The sequence below is a fragment of the Labeo rohita genome, chromosome 8 (genome assembly GCF_022985175.1).
Source record: "Labeo rohita strain BAU-BD-2019 chromosome 8, IGBB_LRoh.1.0, whole genome shotgun sequence".
NCBI lineage: Eukaryota > Metazoa > Chordata > Actinopteri > Cypriniformes > Cyprinidae > Labeo > Labeo rohita.
The window spans coordinates 19,484,384-19,499,802 of NC_066876.1; the positions used below are offsets into that span (position 1 = coordinate 19,484,384).

Sequence of the window (15,419 nt, forward strand, 5' to 3'; positions counted from 1 at the left end):
TGCTTATACAAAACCACAGATGACATAAGACATTACAAGGTAGATAATATTAAGAATAGGATATGGTTTTGAAATACACCAGACTTTTTTTCTAGGTGATTTGCTCTACAAAACATCAAAAGGCAATGTTTACAAGTTCCGGTTTAGGTGGTTTCTAAATAAATATATAACTTTACTGTTGTATTCTAAATACAAACTTTTGGTAACATTAACAGAAAGCAAAACGTACAGTGAATTTTCCCAAGAAAAAAGCTGTACAAAGAAAGTTGACAACATTCTTTAAATATTTAATATTTCAGTGCATTTTCACATAAGCAAGAATATTTCAGCTGTAAAACAGCTGTAAGTTGCTTGGATACATACTGGAAAGATGATTATAGCAGCAAATACGATAGTCAAGCAAAGTCCTGCAAATTCCTTCACATTTTGAGGTGCAAAATTAATATTTTTGGATGTCTGTATATCAGAAAATCCAACAAAAGTGTCAATCATATTTGAGAAAGCTTATGATATACTATTCAACAGTGTTTATCAGTTAAAGCCCCTTATTTCCTTTACTATTGTGAATATATACAATTTTTGATTACTTGTTATAATGTGACAACATTTAGGATATATGCTTGTGACATGTGCCATCCTAAATGGTATTACCAATTGGAAATAAATAAATAAATAAATAAATAAAAATAAATAAATAAATAAATAAATAAATACATAAATAAATAAAACTCATTCAATACATTCTCTTGGTAATTCAAAGTGAAGCGTCAACAGTGCAATGACATTCTACACATTCATAAGCGCATCTACAGTTGAGGTCAAAAGTTTGCAAAATCTGCAAAATGTTTTTTTTTTTTTTTTATCAAAATAAGAGGGAACATACAAAAAGCATATTATTTTTTATTTAGTACTAACCTGAGGTGTACTTTTTTTCTTATTTTGCCTAAATATCGTATTTTTTTCCATTTAGTACTGCCCTTCAGAAGCTACAGAAGATACTTACATGTTTCCTAGAGGACAAAATAAATTTACCCTGACCTTCAAATTCAAAATGTTTTCACCCCCCTGCTCTTAATGCATCATGTTTCCTTCTGGAGCATCAGTGAGCATTTGAACCGTCTGTAATAGAGTCCCTCAGTGTAAAAAGATGGATCACAAAATCATACAGTCATTGTTGGAAAGGGTTCAAAGGCACAAAAATGCTGAAAAATCAAAGAATTTGTGGGACCTGAAAGGTTTTTCTGAAGAACAGCAGGCAGTTCAGGACAAACAAGGGACTCATGAACAACTATCGCTAAACAAAAAAAAAACACAGCTGTGGATCATTCAGGTAATAACACAGTATTAAGAATCAAGTGTATGTAAACTTGAACAGTAATTTTTATAAATTCAACTATTATTTTCTCTTGAGGACTATATATAAATGTCTTTTATGTGAAATATCTTATTCATGTCAGTACTAAATAAAAAAGAACATGCATTTTGTATGATCCCTCTTACTTTGGTGTAAAAAAAAAAAAAAAAAGTAACGTTTTGCAGATTCTGCAAGGTGTATGTTAACTTTTAACCTCAACTGTACATTATATACAGGTCCACATCATTACTCCCAGATTCCACGGCTCATTTAATCTCATCCTTTGCAATGCTATTTCAAGCAAAGTAGTGACAGCACCAATATATTCAAGTTATTTGGTGAGATAAAGGTGACTGTGGGAGTAAGACCGACTGGAGCTGGCTGATTCTCTTCATTAATATCTATACTAAAAGCAAGCAACTAAACAAGTTGCTTTATATTTTCACAGCTTAGTTTGAAAGCTGGCATCAACCAAGTCAGTCTTGGTAAGGTTATAATACTAATGATAATGCAGGCCCACTGATAAAACATATTGTCATAAAAGCTGAAACTATAAGACCATCATGCAAGTTATCTCCGTCAGTGGTGCCCGTTGGCCTTTTACACAGATGGAGTCCATCTGAGGGCTTAGCTGAGCAGCTTGTGGCGGTCAAACACAGTCTTGCGCTGCTCCTGGACCTGTTTCTTCCAGCGCTGCTGAGCTCCCTCGACCCTCTCCAGCACAGTGTTCCCACGAGCTTGTGAACCATCCACACGTGGCCTCACATCCTGTAGAGGGAGACAAAGGACACAGTTGATACCTAAACCTAACAAAATGTTTAGAAAATTTTTTTTATACTTAAGCATAGTATCTATAAAAAAAGTTTCCAGTAAATCTAAGTCTTGTCACAAGTCTATGGAAAAAGGTATACTCTTTCAGTAATATAAGACTTGAGCAGCAAATCAGAACATTATGAAAAACATTATGCTAAACATATTAATTATTCCAAACTTTTTAATGCCTCCCTCTCAAGATATAATACACTTAAGATTTTTAATGTTTTTAAAGAAGTCTCTTATGCTCACCAAGTCTGCATTTATTCAATCCAAAATACAGCAAAAGCAGTAATTTTATGGAATATTTTTATTTTTTTTAAATAACTGCTTTCTATTTGAATATATTTTAAAAATGTAATTTATTCCTGTAATTTATACTCCAGTCTTCAGTGTCACATAATGCTTCAGAAATCATTATAATATGCCGATTTGCTGTTTAAGAAACATTTATTATTATTATGAATATTTAAAATAGTGGAGTACATTTTATTTACTCAGCTGTTTTCAACAAAATAATAATAATAATAATAACAAATGTATTTTTGAGCAGCAAATCAGAATATTAGAATGATTTCTGAAGGATCATGTGACTGGAGTAATGATGCTAAAAAGTTATTTTAAATAGTAAAAATATTTTTTAAAAATTACTTTTTTTGCTGTACTTTAGATCAAATAAATGCAGGCTTTGCGAGCAGAAGAAACTACTTAAAAAAAAAAAAAAAAAAAAAAAAAAAAAGTACTTTTCCAAGGCATTTCCTTGATTATAGAGTCACACTTATCTAAAAGATCTATAAAAGTATGTTTTGTTTTACTTGAATAAAAAGATGGTTTTATACTTAATACCATTTACTTAATAATTAATAAAACAGCAATTTTACAACTCGTCAAGTGAGGGACCAATTAACTAAAAAAATGGAAATATGGTTTCATAGGGTGTGTGATTTATATTATCTTGTATTAGATACAAAGATTCAAACATCTGTAATTTATGTCCAAGTCAAGTCAATTCAAAGTCTATACCAAGTCAAAGCCTTTGGTTTCCATCTCTGTAAAATACTTCTCAAACAATAAAATAAAAACACACATGTGCACAAACCTCAGAATCCTCCTCGTTCTGGAGTGGCATGGTGTACGGATCATGTTTGCGGATCAGAGGATCAACCAGAAGCAGAAACAGCATGTACAGCAGAAGAGCTCCAACCACTGACAAGTAGATTACAATGGTCACCTGGGAAATATAACAAAATATTATGACTCCTCAATTTAGCCTAAAATTGAAACTAGATTATAAAGCCATAAAAGCAGATTATAACAAACATCTTTAATTCAAAGTATGATTTATTGATTACTGGAAGTCGCTCAATACCTTAATGGTGTTGCTGCTTCGTTCTTCATACTTGCACTCACAAAGCAGACAGTAAGCCTCCACATCATGGCCAGGCACTGGCATGGGCTCCACCACATGCAGACAGTTACTACAAACCAATACAATAACAATACAGTAAATTCTCAGATGGATGAAAATAGTGTAATTAATTTCTCTATACATAATATCCTTTGTCCAACTGTCCCTAGTACAGTAGCCTGTCTCACCAGTCTTTCTGGGACACATTCTTTTTGTAGATATGTCCACTGATGTTTCTATAGGGTGGACAGATGCACTTGCAACGCACATCTTCAAAACTCTGAGCAAGCAAAATATTAAGAAAGTGACGTTTTGGAAATAATTTACATAACTGGGACATAAAAGCATTTGGAAAAAGACGCAATGGACATGTGCCAGGGATAAACTTACTTTATCAGCATATGCGAGTGAAATCACGTCTGTAAGTAGGGACAGCTGAACCAGAAAGACAGCTGGTATCCGGAGATTCTGAGCAACGCTGGACGACATGGTGCCTGCACATAAACATCATTTAATTCAACATTTATTGTTTGAGGGAAAATAATGATTTAATTGAAATGGTTCAACCGGCACTTTTGATTAAAAATACAGTCAAATTAAAATCTGTTAAAATTATTTTTTTTTTTTTTTTTGCAGGACCTAAACAATATGCTCATAATCATTTATGTATGTAATCAGCGGCTTATACAGTAGTTATATGAATCCGACAACACACCGGCTTCAGTTCCACAGTTAAGGCCTTTTTCCCTCTCTACTGCGTATTTTGAGCGAGATAAAAAAAAATAAATAAATATGAAGTCAAACGCTTAAGCTAAATGTTACATGCAAGTGTTGAACAAAATGCATACGCACCTGTAATATTTATAAACGCCCATCAAACATATGTTGGCTTTCTCCGGAAGGTCTGGAGCATCTCTGTGTCACGTGATGATGGATGAACTATACGCCCCGCCTTCGCAAACGGTGAAAGGCAAATTAAAAGACTTCACATATATTACAACGAACGTGATGTGAAATAGCGTTATATATTTGCTCCATAGTACAACAAACGTAATGCCTACTAATTTATTTTATGAAAATAGATATAAAGACTCAGGTATAAAAATAACATAGCGACTTTATGTTCCGACTACATACAAATAAGTCTCTTCAGATTTTGTAAACCATCACAAAGGAAATAAGTGAGCTAAAATAACTGAGAAAGCTCAAACTTGCATGTGTAATATTTTTTTCCCTCAACGTCTTTCAAACATGAACCGCATTTTATTCAAACTTCCCATAAACAGTTGTTGATTTAAATACTCTGTTTCTATTGGTTGCCCAAACCGCCACTCAGACTGTGCTGCGCCCAATCACAGAGCGGCCTTTCAATCCTATAATTTTGGCGGCGGTCGGAAGATGGCGGAAAATTTGAAAGGTAAGAATATATCGTGTTAATCGTTTAGAAATAACGGTTTACACATTATATGTCTGATGTATTACACGAGTTCCTAGTTAAGTGACATCTTTTCAAAAAAACACCCGGAAACAAACACTCCGTTCTGGAAGAATCTTTGCTGCAAGTTGTTGATACAAATTCACATAAGGTCGATGTTATGGCTACCGCGCGCTCATACGACACATTCAACAAGCTCATTGTGAATGCCGTAAATCATCTCTTGCATTAACTTATTTGTAAAGTTGTACAACGTAACATGGGGTGCAAAAATGTGTACAATCAGTAGTTAGCGTAACATGCGGTGTTTAGCTAACTTTTAACGTTACGTCCTCTTGAGAAACATGATTTACTCAACATGTTTGAGCACAGGACACTTCTTAAAAAAGTACATACTTAATATTCTACCGCAAAAACCTAATAAATACGCCGTTGTTTACCTACGTCGTTTATGTTCACTGAATCTCTTGTTCATTTTGCTTATGACGATTAGTCTTATTAAATGGCCCATAGGTTAGTGATGATGCATGTGAGTTTTTCTGTAAAGGTTTTTATCTCAAACTGCCAAAATGATTAAGATATCTGTACAATATCTTCAGGATTTTTTAAAATGCTTTTCTCTGTTTAGGTGGTTGTTAGGTTTTAAATTTTTAATACCAAAGACCCCCAACGATGACAATTCCCTTGTCAGGGAGTCCTTCTTACATATAAAAACAGTTTTGTATTTTCATGCAATATTTTCATAAGCATTTTAATTTATACTTTGCATAAGAAATTGTTTGATAAAATAACATCAATTAATTGTACATTTCCAAAATTAAATGATTGTTAAGTGATTTTTTGTGTTTGTAATTTTATGTCATAAGAATTTTATGTTAAAGTATTATTTGGAAAATGTTTGTTTGCAAGTTAGCACAATATTTTTAGCCTATGCTAGAGTATAGCATTGGTAATTTAATTTACAGTTATTTGAAAAGCACTTTTACAAAACAGCTTAACAGAAATTAAAATAGTACGGCTAGTTAGAAAAAGCAAACAGTGGTGAATTCCTAGACAGAGACAATGCAAATTTAAAATAATCTTGAATGTAAGAAAGTTTGAGGTCTGTAATTGTTTTAGTTTGTGAAATTTCTTATGCTCACCAAGGCTGCATTTATTTGATCAGAAATACGGAAACAGCAGTGTTGTGAAATATCAATACAATTTAAAATAACTTTTCTATTTTAGTATATTTTCAATTGCAATTGTAGTGATGGCAAAGCTGAATTATTAGCTTTATTAATAATAATAATTCTTAAATTCTCTGCAAACATCTGGTTTACAGGTAAGGGGACATCAAATATTTGCTAAAGAGCTGTGCAATTCTAGTTCTAAAGCTTGCGTGCATGTCTGTAATCCCACATTTTACCTCTGTGTTTTTCCTGCAGTTAACATCTAATTGTATTTTGTAGGTCAAGTTTGTAGGGTAGCATGTATTGCTACTGTAGACCAGCTGGAGGTGATTTGTCGAGGGCAGGGGGTGAAGTGCGAAGAGCTGGGCATCAACAAGCACAACCTGTGCGATTATGAGGTGGAATATCTCTGCGACTACAAAAGGAAAGTTATCACCGATGGGAAGACACAAACAGTACAGGTGAGCTTAAAAGTGTGGCTTGGAAATCTACTCATGTCAAAGTAAGTTCTACTACCTAATGGGTAAAATGAGTTTTATCAAAGCAAAAATGAATCCAGGTGGCCAGTCGCATAAACTGTTTAGACTAGTCTTACAAGTTAGTCTAGTTTTCTTCTTTAAAGAAATCTTTTCACCGAAAAATGAAAACTTGCTGACAGTTTACTCACCCCTTAGATGTGGAGAAATTTAGCATCACTAAATGGATGTTCTGCAGTGAATGGGTGCCGTCAGAATGAGAGTTCTAACTCTCTAATCTAGGATGACATGAGGGCGAGTAAATTGTCAGCAAATTTTCATTTTTGGATGACCTATTCATTTAAGACTAGTCATAACTACATACATCTAGACTATCTTAAATGGTTAATTCACCCAAAAATGAAAATTCTGTCATTAATTACTTACCTTAAAGGAGTTCCAAAACCAAAAATTACAGATAATTTACTCACCCCCTTGTCATCCAAGATGTTCATGTCTTTCTTTTTTTTATCAGTTGTAAAGAAATTATGTTTTTTTGAGGAAACATTTCTCTCCGTATAGTGGACTTCTATGGTGCCTGTGAGTTTGAACTTCAAAAATGCAGTTTAAATGCAGCTTCAAAGGTCTCTAAACAGTCCCAGCCGAGGAAAAAGGGTCTTATCTAGCAAAATAATTGGTTATTTTCTAAAAAAAAAAAAAAAAAAAAAAAAAAAAAAAAAAAATTGACAATTTATATAACATCAAATGCTCGTCTTGTCTAGCTCTGTGTGAACTCTGTATAATACAGTTTATGACAGTTAGGCTATGTTTATACTTGCCATGTGAAGAAAAAGTTGACAAGGGTGCTTTTTAGTAAAAAAAAAAAAAAAAAAAAAAATGTGGCAGCGTTGCAGCCGAGGGCATCTTTTGTTGCTATAACAGCTGCAACAGTATGAATGTCAAGAAAAGAGAAAGCCCACTCTTGTGTTGGTTTTTTGGCATTTTTGCCTTTTAATTAGACAGGAAGTGAGGTGGGAGAGAGAGCGGGAATGGGATCGGGAAGGGTCTGCGAGCCCGAAAAAGGGACGCACAAACTCGAAGCGCAGTGGCGCTACATGTCAATGCGCTGACCTATTATAGACAACTGGATTGCTCATGACATCATAAAAGTGAAGCCACTGCTCCGTCATATTAGTATTTCCTAGTATGTGCATACATTCTATTGAATGAATAGGAAATTATACGATTTTAATGAGAAAGCATCACATAACAAGTCAGCGCTTTTATATCTAAAGTCTCACTGTACATTTTCACAGTGTAAACGTCCTAAGCATGTAAAAGGTTATTTGTTTATTGTCAGGAATTCCCTCTGCTTATTAAAAATTTATGTTCATATAGCCTACATTACAGTCAGTTACATTAGATGACCATTATAAACATCGGACGTTCAACATATGTTTACAAATGACAAAGTGCTCATTCAGAAATCTGAATTAAGATTTATGCTTTGTATACATATACCTTAATTCGCGTTGTACAGGTATTCACTGTTTATGTAATTTTGTTAGTGTTTTTATTTGTACAGAATAAAATGATTAATGATTTGTTCATTAAATAAATAATTCAACATACACCTAACACTTTACTCAAATGAAAACGGCAATGTTAGTAAATAATTACAGACTTTGCGTGATCTTTAAGAGTCTGAAATAAATGTTGCTAAATCAGGCACAATAAAAAATATACACATCATAACGAAATAACGTTGACTATATACAGTATGAACTTAAAGACATGAAGCTTTATTTCAAAGATTTGAATTGCAATACAACAAGCAGTATAGTAACAGAGGCTTGTATTGTATTATTTATTGTGTATTCAAATCAATTTCAGATACTAATACCAGATATATGGTCATGTTTATTATTTCCTGCATAATTAGCTATATATATAAATATATTTTGTGTAGGGTCAGTTACCTGTGTCTGCAAGTGCGCAGCTGACACACCCACCTAAACGATTTCAATATATTGCTTATCCTGCCCTAAAAGACCATAAACATTCCTGATAACATCTTAAATAAAAATTAATTTACATACACATATCCTAAAAACTAATCCTGTGTGAATGATACGCTTCAAATCGGGTGATTTTGGGTCAGTGATTTACATGCGAGTCAATGGTGCTCTCTGCCGGTAGGTAATATAAATTGTCAATTGTCCAAATTTTTTTTTTTTTTTTTTTTTTTTTTTTTTTAAAGAAATTAACCGATTGTTCCGCTAGATAAGACCCTTCTTCCTCGGCTGGGATTGTTTACAGCCCTTTGAAGCTGCATTTTTAAAGTTCAAACTCTCGGGCACCATAGAAGTCCATTATATTGAGAGAAATCCTAAAATATTTTCCTCAAAAAACATGATTTCTTTATGACTGAAGAAAGAAAGACATGAACATCTTGGATGACAAGGGGGTGAGTAAATTATCTGTAAATTTTTATTCTGGAAGTGAATTTCTCCTTTAATGTTGTTCCAAACCCGTAAGACCTTTGTTCATCTTTGAATCACAAATTAAGATATTTTTTTATTAAATCCACGAGCTCTAAGAGAGACAGACATTGTATGTCAGAACAAAATGTGTTCTCGTAGCTTCATAATTTATGGTTGAACCAATGATGTCACATGGGCTGTTTTAAAAATGTCCTTACTACCTTTCTGGTCCTTGAACATGGTAGTTGCTTTGCCGTCTTTGCAGGGTCAGAGCACTCTCGGATTTCTTAATTTGTGTTCTGAAGATGAACAAGGGTCTTATGGGTTTGGAACAACATGAGGGTCAGTAATTAATGACAGAATTGTCATTTTTGGGTGAACTATTCCTATAATAGTGGCTGTGTCTATGCAACAGACCCCAGGTCTAAATGCGTTTAAGCTCACTACCATCCATGTTACCCCCTTCACAGGAGTTATACTTGGTGAAATGGAAGGGCTACCCCGAATCCAGCAATACATGGGAACCACGGAAGAACCTAAAGTGCATAGATCTTCTTAACCAGTTCTGGGAGGACCTGAATGCAGAGATGCAGAGACAGAAGAAGCGTGCTGCCCCTCGTCGCCTAGACCCTGCCACCGTGTCACACCTCGTCCAGCGGGCGAAACTCCGACAGATCCTTAAACAGTGGGAGATACACCTCAACAGCCTGGGCACCCACAAGGGCCACATCTATGTCCGGAACCTGGTTGACCTGGAAGGCCCGCCTAAGAACTTCACCTACATAAATGACTATAAAGTCGGTGATGGGATCATGCTGAATGAGGTATCCGTGGGTTGCGAATGTACAAACTGCCTGGAGAACCCCGTGGAGGGATGCTGTGCTGGAGCTTCGCAGCACAAGTTTGCTTACAATGAGTTAGGCCAAGTCCGCATTCGGCCCGGGTTGCCCATTTACGAATGCAACAAGCGGTGCCGTTGTGGGATCGACTGCTCGAACAGAGTGGTGCAACGGGGAATTCAGTATTCCCTCTGCATTTTCAGGACAGACAATGGAAGGGGATGGGGGGTAAAGACCATGGAGCGCATTCGGAAGAACACTTTCGTTATGGAGTATGTGGGGGAGGTGAGAAGCACAAGAGAAAGTTTTTTTTTTTTTTTTTTTTTTATAGTGTGTTATGTGTTGGTGGCAACTTAGAAAAGTTGTTCATTCTTTCCACCTTCAGTTGAATATTGTCGTTCTGTCAGTTTAAGGTTTTTGTGTTATCATAGCAACACGTTTTGCTTCACTAGTAGATAATGACATTATCAATCAACTTTTCAGTTTCCTTGTGATGGCTAATTGGCTATTTATCTGTCTTTCCCAGAGTCTGGCTTCATGATTGTTAAACCGTCTTTTTATCTGTTTTGGTATAGATCATTACAACAGAAGAAGCAGAACGCAGAGGTCAAATATACGATAAAGAGGGTGCCACCTATCTTTTTGACCTGGATTATGTTGATGACGAGTACACGGTGGATGCTGCTCACTATGGAAACATCTCTCACTTTGTCAATCACAGTGTGAGTGGACTTGAGCTTGCATAATCTTATAAAAGATATCCTGGTTTTATTAGTTCTATCTGTGTGCACTGAACATTAAATATCCTTAAAGGAGAAGTTCACTTCCAGAACAAAAAATTACAGATAATTTACTCACCCCCTTGTCATCCAAGATGTTAATGTCTTTCTTTATTTGATAAGAAATCATGTTTTTTGGGGAAAACATTTTGGGATTTCTCCCCATATAGTGGACTTCTATGGTGCCCGTGAGTTTGAACTTCCAAAATGTAGTTTAAATGTAGCTTCAAAGGGCTCTAAACGATCCCAGCCAAGGAAGAAGGGTCTTATCTAGCAAAATGATTGGCCATTTTCGATACTCATCTCGTTTCATTTTCAACTTCAAAATCGTCCTGCAAAAACACGCTTTACAAAAAAGGTAAAACAGCGATGTAGAATGATTTTAAAGTTGGAGAAGAAAATGAGATAGAACTTTTTCAACCTACCCTAACTGTCTTGAACCGGAATACACAGAGTACATGCAGAGCTAAACAAGATGAGCATTTGAGGTTAAAAAGTATATTAAATTTAAATTATTATTATTATTTTTTTTTTTAAGAAAACGACTGATCATTTGGCTAGATAAGACCCTTCTTCCTCACACATCACTTCTTCATCACAACGTCTCTAGTCATAACTGACTTGATGCTAGTTAAAGTAGCTTTTTATTTGAGGGTAGTAAATTATCGCAAATGTTTTCTTTTGTCTCCTCAGTGTGACCCCAACCTCCAGGTATATAATGTGTTTATTGATAACCTGGATGAGCGGCTGCCGCGGATAGCGTTCTTTGCCACACGTGGGATAAAGGCAGGAGAGGAGCTCACATTTGACTACAAAATGAAAAGTAAGTGTGGGATTGTATATAAAAAAGAGTGTGTACAAGTAATTAGGGATCATTCATTTTGGTGTGACACTGCTAATTATTTAGATCAATTGATTCATACACTACTGTTTAATAGTTTGGGATCTGTATGTGTATTTTGAAAGAAACTAATACTTTTATTCAGCAAGGATGGATTAAATAGATCCAAAATGACAGTAAAGGCATTTTAATGTAAAAAAAATTTCAAATAACTGCTGTGTGAACTTTCTATTTAGGGGTGAGCAATATGCCAGTAGACACGATTAACCAGTGGAAAATCAATAGAGATTTTGGACAGTCGTTTCTATCGCAGTTATACGCTCATGTGACGATGCTGTGCTACGTAGGCATGAAAACATATTGTTTGCGTGTGTTTTTAAGCATTGTGGTTTAAAAACAAGTGATTTTAAAGTCATTGAAATGCAATCAGCAGCAAAAGAAAACTCATTTTGCTATATGTGCGCACTGTTTCTGAGTGCTGGCAGGGAGGTGCTCATAGAATGCACGAGTGTTGAACTAGGGCTGGAACGATTCCTCGATTCTATTCGAGTATTCAATTTTTAAAAATTCTCGATTACATTTTGCCCGAGTTGAGTAATTGGCAAAATACCGGAAGCGGTGCATTCCACATAATAAAAGCATATAAAGATCATAATAAAGCATAATGCTATTAAGAATTCACTAACGCTACTATTTAAGTAAATAAATATATGCGCTTTAATTATTCACATGCGTGTAGGTTACGTACGTGCATTTCAGAGTGGGTCCATTCACAGTACTGCTCCATAAACTGTTATCATTTACATGTGTGGAGCATCTCAGACTCCATCTTTGCATGTTGTTGTGAGTTTGGATTTATTATAATGTTCATCTGGGAACGCAACGTGGCCTATTTCATCAAATTTGTAAGGTAAATAATTTATAAACCTACGCACACAGGAGAAAACACCATTAGCTTTTAAACATGCTAACTGTTCTTTGCAATTTCAAAATAAAAGTTTAAACTGTCACTCTGAGTTTACATGTTTTGATGTCCACATATTCAAGAAATTGCAGTGGCTGTAGCTTTTCTATCATAAAGAAATGGCACAATATTAAAGATTAAGTGGACTGGACATTTATATGAAATGTTGAGTCAATATTAAACATGGATTAGAACAGAGTTCTTTTTAATGATTTATAGGCCTTGAGGGGTTAAATACATACACTTGTATGTGTCAAAATGCCTGTCTTTACAAGAATCCTCATAAACATAGTCATTTAGGTCTTAAGTGAAAGTAAGCAGCTGAAACAGAAGGAAAACAGTAACAGTATATTGGATCTGGGCAGCTCTTAAAGTGACAGCAGTTATTCATGTTAATCAAACAACAAAAGGGAATCTCTCAATGGACTTGATTAAATCACTTGTAACTTTAATAAGAAGAAATATATATTTAATTTACACAGCAAAGAATATGCAGTGTTTTATACATTTGATTACTTTATACAATGTATGTAGAATTTCTTATTTATTTGTTCTATTGTAGTTTTTTCTTTTTGTCCTATTGTTTCTAATTAGTTTCTTATTCTCATTTAATCACTAACTGTTTACTTGTCTTCAGTGAGCTTTTTTAAATTTAGACTAGTATTATTTTTTGTGATTATTAACACTGGTGACATTTCTATGGTATCAAAAATGTTGATATCATAAAGACATCAAGATTTAAAGATGCCATTATTTAAAGCAAAAATAAGTATATTGTGAGAGATATTGTTACCGTGAAATAAATGTACTCATTTCATTATATACGATTTTGGTCATATCCCTATTTCTATTCATATTCATCTGTTACTTCTAGTATATTAGAATGATTTCTGAAGGATCATGTGACACAGAAGACTGGAGTAATGATTTCTGACATTCAGCTTTGCCATTAAAGAAATAAATAACATTTTAAAATGTATTCAAATATGAAAGAGTTTAAATTGTAATAATATTTAGCAATATGACCGTTTTTACTTTTTCTTTTAAACTGTATTTTTCTTTAATGTTTTATTGATTAATGGTATTGTGTCATTCACTAAATTTACATGTACTTTTGTGTATTTTTCAATTTACAGATGAGGTCAAAAGTTGACATACACAGAATCTGCAGGATCATACAAAATGCATGTTATTTTGTGTTTAGTACTGAGTTGAATAAGATATTTCACATAAAAGATGTTTACATAAAGTCCACAAGAGAAAATAGTAGTTGTATTTATAAAAATGACTCAAAAGTTTACATACCCTTGATTCTTAATGGATCTCAAAATCATACAGTCTTTGTTGGAAAGGGTTCAAATACACAAAAATGCTGAAAAACCAAAGAATTTGTGGGACCTGAAGGGTTTTTCTGAAGAACAGCGGGGAGTTTAACTGTTCAGGACAAACAAGGGACTCATGAACAACCATCACCAAACAAAAAAAAAAAAAAACACAGCTGTGGCTCATTTAGGTAACAACACAGTATTATGACTCAAGTGTATGTAAACTTTTGAACAGTCATTTTTATAGATTCAACTATTATTTTCTCTTATGGACTATATGTAAACATCTTTTATGTGAAATAACCGTATTCAGCTCAGTACTAAATTAAAAAAAAAAAAAAAAACACATTTTGTATGATCCTTCTTATTTTGGTAAAATAATTATTTTTTGTTTTAGCAGATTTTGCAAGGTGTATGTAAACTTTTGACTTCAACTGTACATACAGTAAGGAGAAAACGTTCAGTTTTTCTGACCTGTTTTTTATTTTTACGTCCATAGTTGATCCGGTAGATGCCGAGAGCACGAAGATGGATTCAAATTTCAGTCTGACGGGACTCCCAGGCTCCCCCAAAAAGCGCATGCGCGTAGAGTGCAAATGCGGGGTACCGACATGTCGAAAGTACCTCTTTTAGAGGAAGTCAATGCAAAATAGGGACTGAAAAAAGATCATGTGTTCCAGTGAATGTTGAAAGCATTTGCAGTTTAGAAACTGCTTTGGGAGGTGTTTTGAAATACTTCTTGAATTTTAAATATATATTTAAGAATTTTTTTTTATTTCCCCAGAATCAACCTCAACTTTTTCCGTAGCAATGTTGTGTTCCGTGTTTAAATAGTGTATAAAATGTGGCATTAAATTTTCAATTTGTCCGTTAGAAAAGATGTCTGTAAAGTTAAAAAATATTTTTAGTACTGTTTTAAACCCATATTTTAATCCATATCAAACTTTGACATGATGGAATCTATAAAAAAAAAAAAAAGATTTTAATTTTTTTTTTTTTTTTTAACATTGAAATGTTCATATGCTTTATCCGTTTTAATAGGAGGGGTTTTCTTTTTTACTTTTTTCGGCAAAGTTTTGTAGTGTAATTTTTCCCCTGATTTTAGGAAATATCTTTAGGCCAGTGCAAAATATCAAAAATCTACAATGTTGTTACTTCTATTTTTTTTTTTTTTTTTTTTTTCCCTTAACTTGAAATTTCCACCAGGGGGCAAAATTATACTATTAATACACAGAAGGGGAAGTTTATTAGACTGAAGGAGGTGGACCTACATGAAATGTTGCCTTTTACGCATGCAAAATGTTGTCATTCTGTATATAGTCTAACTCATGACAAAATATATTCATACTGTCAAACTGGTCTTTCAGTGACTGTATTTGAGCGCTGGACTTGAAATGAATGGAAGTGCTTAAGTTTGGTTATTATTTCACAGGTCTGACTACTACTCATGCTATTGTTGATAGTGGTTCATACAATCTACTTATGCTTTCTGTGCTTTTGGGAATCGCAGCTCAGTGGGTTTTCATAACTGGACAGTAAAGCTGGAATGTG

At 34.1% G+C, this 15,419-nt stretch overlaps 2 protein-coding genes across 2 annotated transcripts; one reads left to right on the forward strand and one right to left on the reverse strand.

The window, feature by feature from the left end:
- Nucleotides 1–276: 276 nt before the first annotated feature.
- Nucleotides 277–4,573, reverse strand: tmem9 (transmembrane protein 9). The gene is made up of 6 exons (XM_051118194.1): nt 4,428–4,573; nt 3,966–4,069; nt 3,764–3,855; nt 3,537–3,645; nt 3,267–3,398; nt 277–2,122 (listed from the first exon to the last, which is right to left on the reverse strand). Exons 2-6 carry the CDS (start codon nt 4,062–4,064, stop codon nt 1,982–1,984), a joined length of 573 nt encoding a protein of 190 aa, XP_050974151.1. The 5' UTR covers nt 4,065–4,069; nt 4,428–4,573; the 3' UTR covers nt 277–1,981.
- A 354-nt stretch (nt 4,574–4,927) lies between these two features.
- Nucleotides 4,928–15,048, forward strand: suv39h1b (SUV39H1 histone lysine methyltransferase b). The gene is made up of 6 exons (XM_051118185.1): nt 4,928–4,992; nt 6,462–6,643; nt 9,591–10,244; nt 10,535–10,681; nt 11,432–11,561; nt 14,368–15,048. Exons 1-6 carry the CDS (start codon nt 4,974–4,976, stop codon nt 14,499–14,501), a joined length of 1,266 nt encoding a protein of 421 aa, XP_050974142.1. The 5' UTR covers nt 4,928–4,973; the 3' UTR covers nt 14,502–15,048.
- Nucleotides 15,049–15,419: the final 371 nt, after the last annotated feature.

Bases quoted from the DNA above. Each gene is read 5' to 3' on its own strand.
- suv39h1b (XM_051118185.1), top strand. The intron at 6,644-9,590 runs GTGAGCTTAAAA...CCCCCTTCACAG, and splicing joins GGAAGACACAAACAGTACAG to GAGTTATACTTGGTGAAATG. The intron at 10,682-11,431 runs GTGAGTGGACTT...TTGTCTCCTCAG, and splicing joins CTCACTTTGTCAATCACAGT to TGTGACCCCAACCTCCAGGT.
- tmem9 (XM_051118194.1), bottom strand. From the start codon at position 4,064: ATGTCGTCCAGCGTTGCTCAGAATCTCCGGATACCAGCTGTCTTTCTG. The intron at 3,399-3,536 runs GTATTGAGCGAC...TATATTTCCCAG, and splicing joins GAAGCAGCAACACCATTAAG to GTGACCATTGTAATCTACTT. The intron at 2,123-3,266 runs GTTTGTGCACAT...CTCCCTCTACAG, and splicing joins AGAACGAGGAGGATTCTGAG to GATGTGAGGCCACGTGTGGA.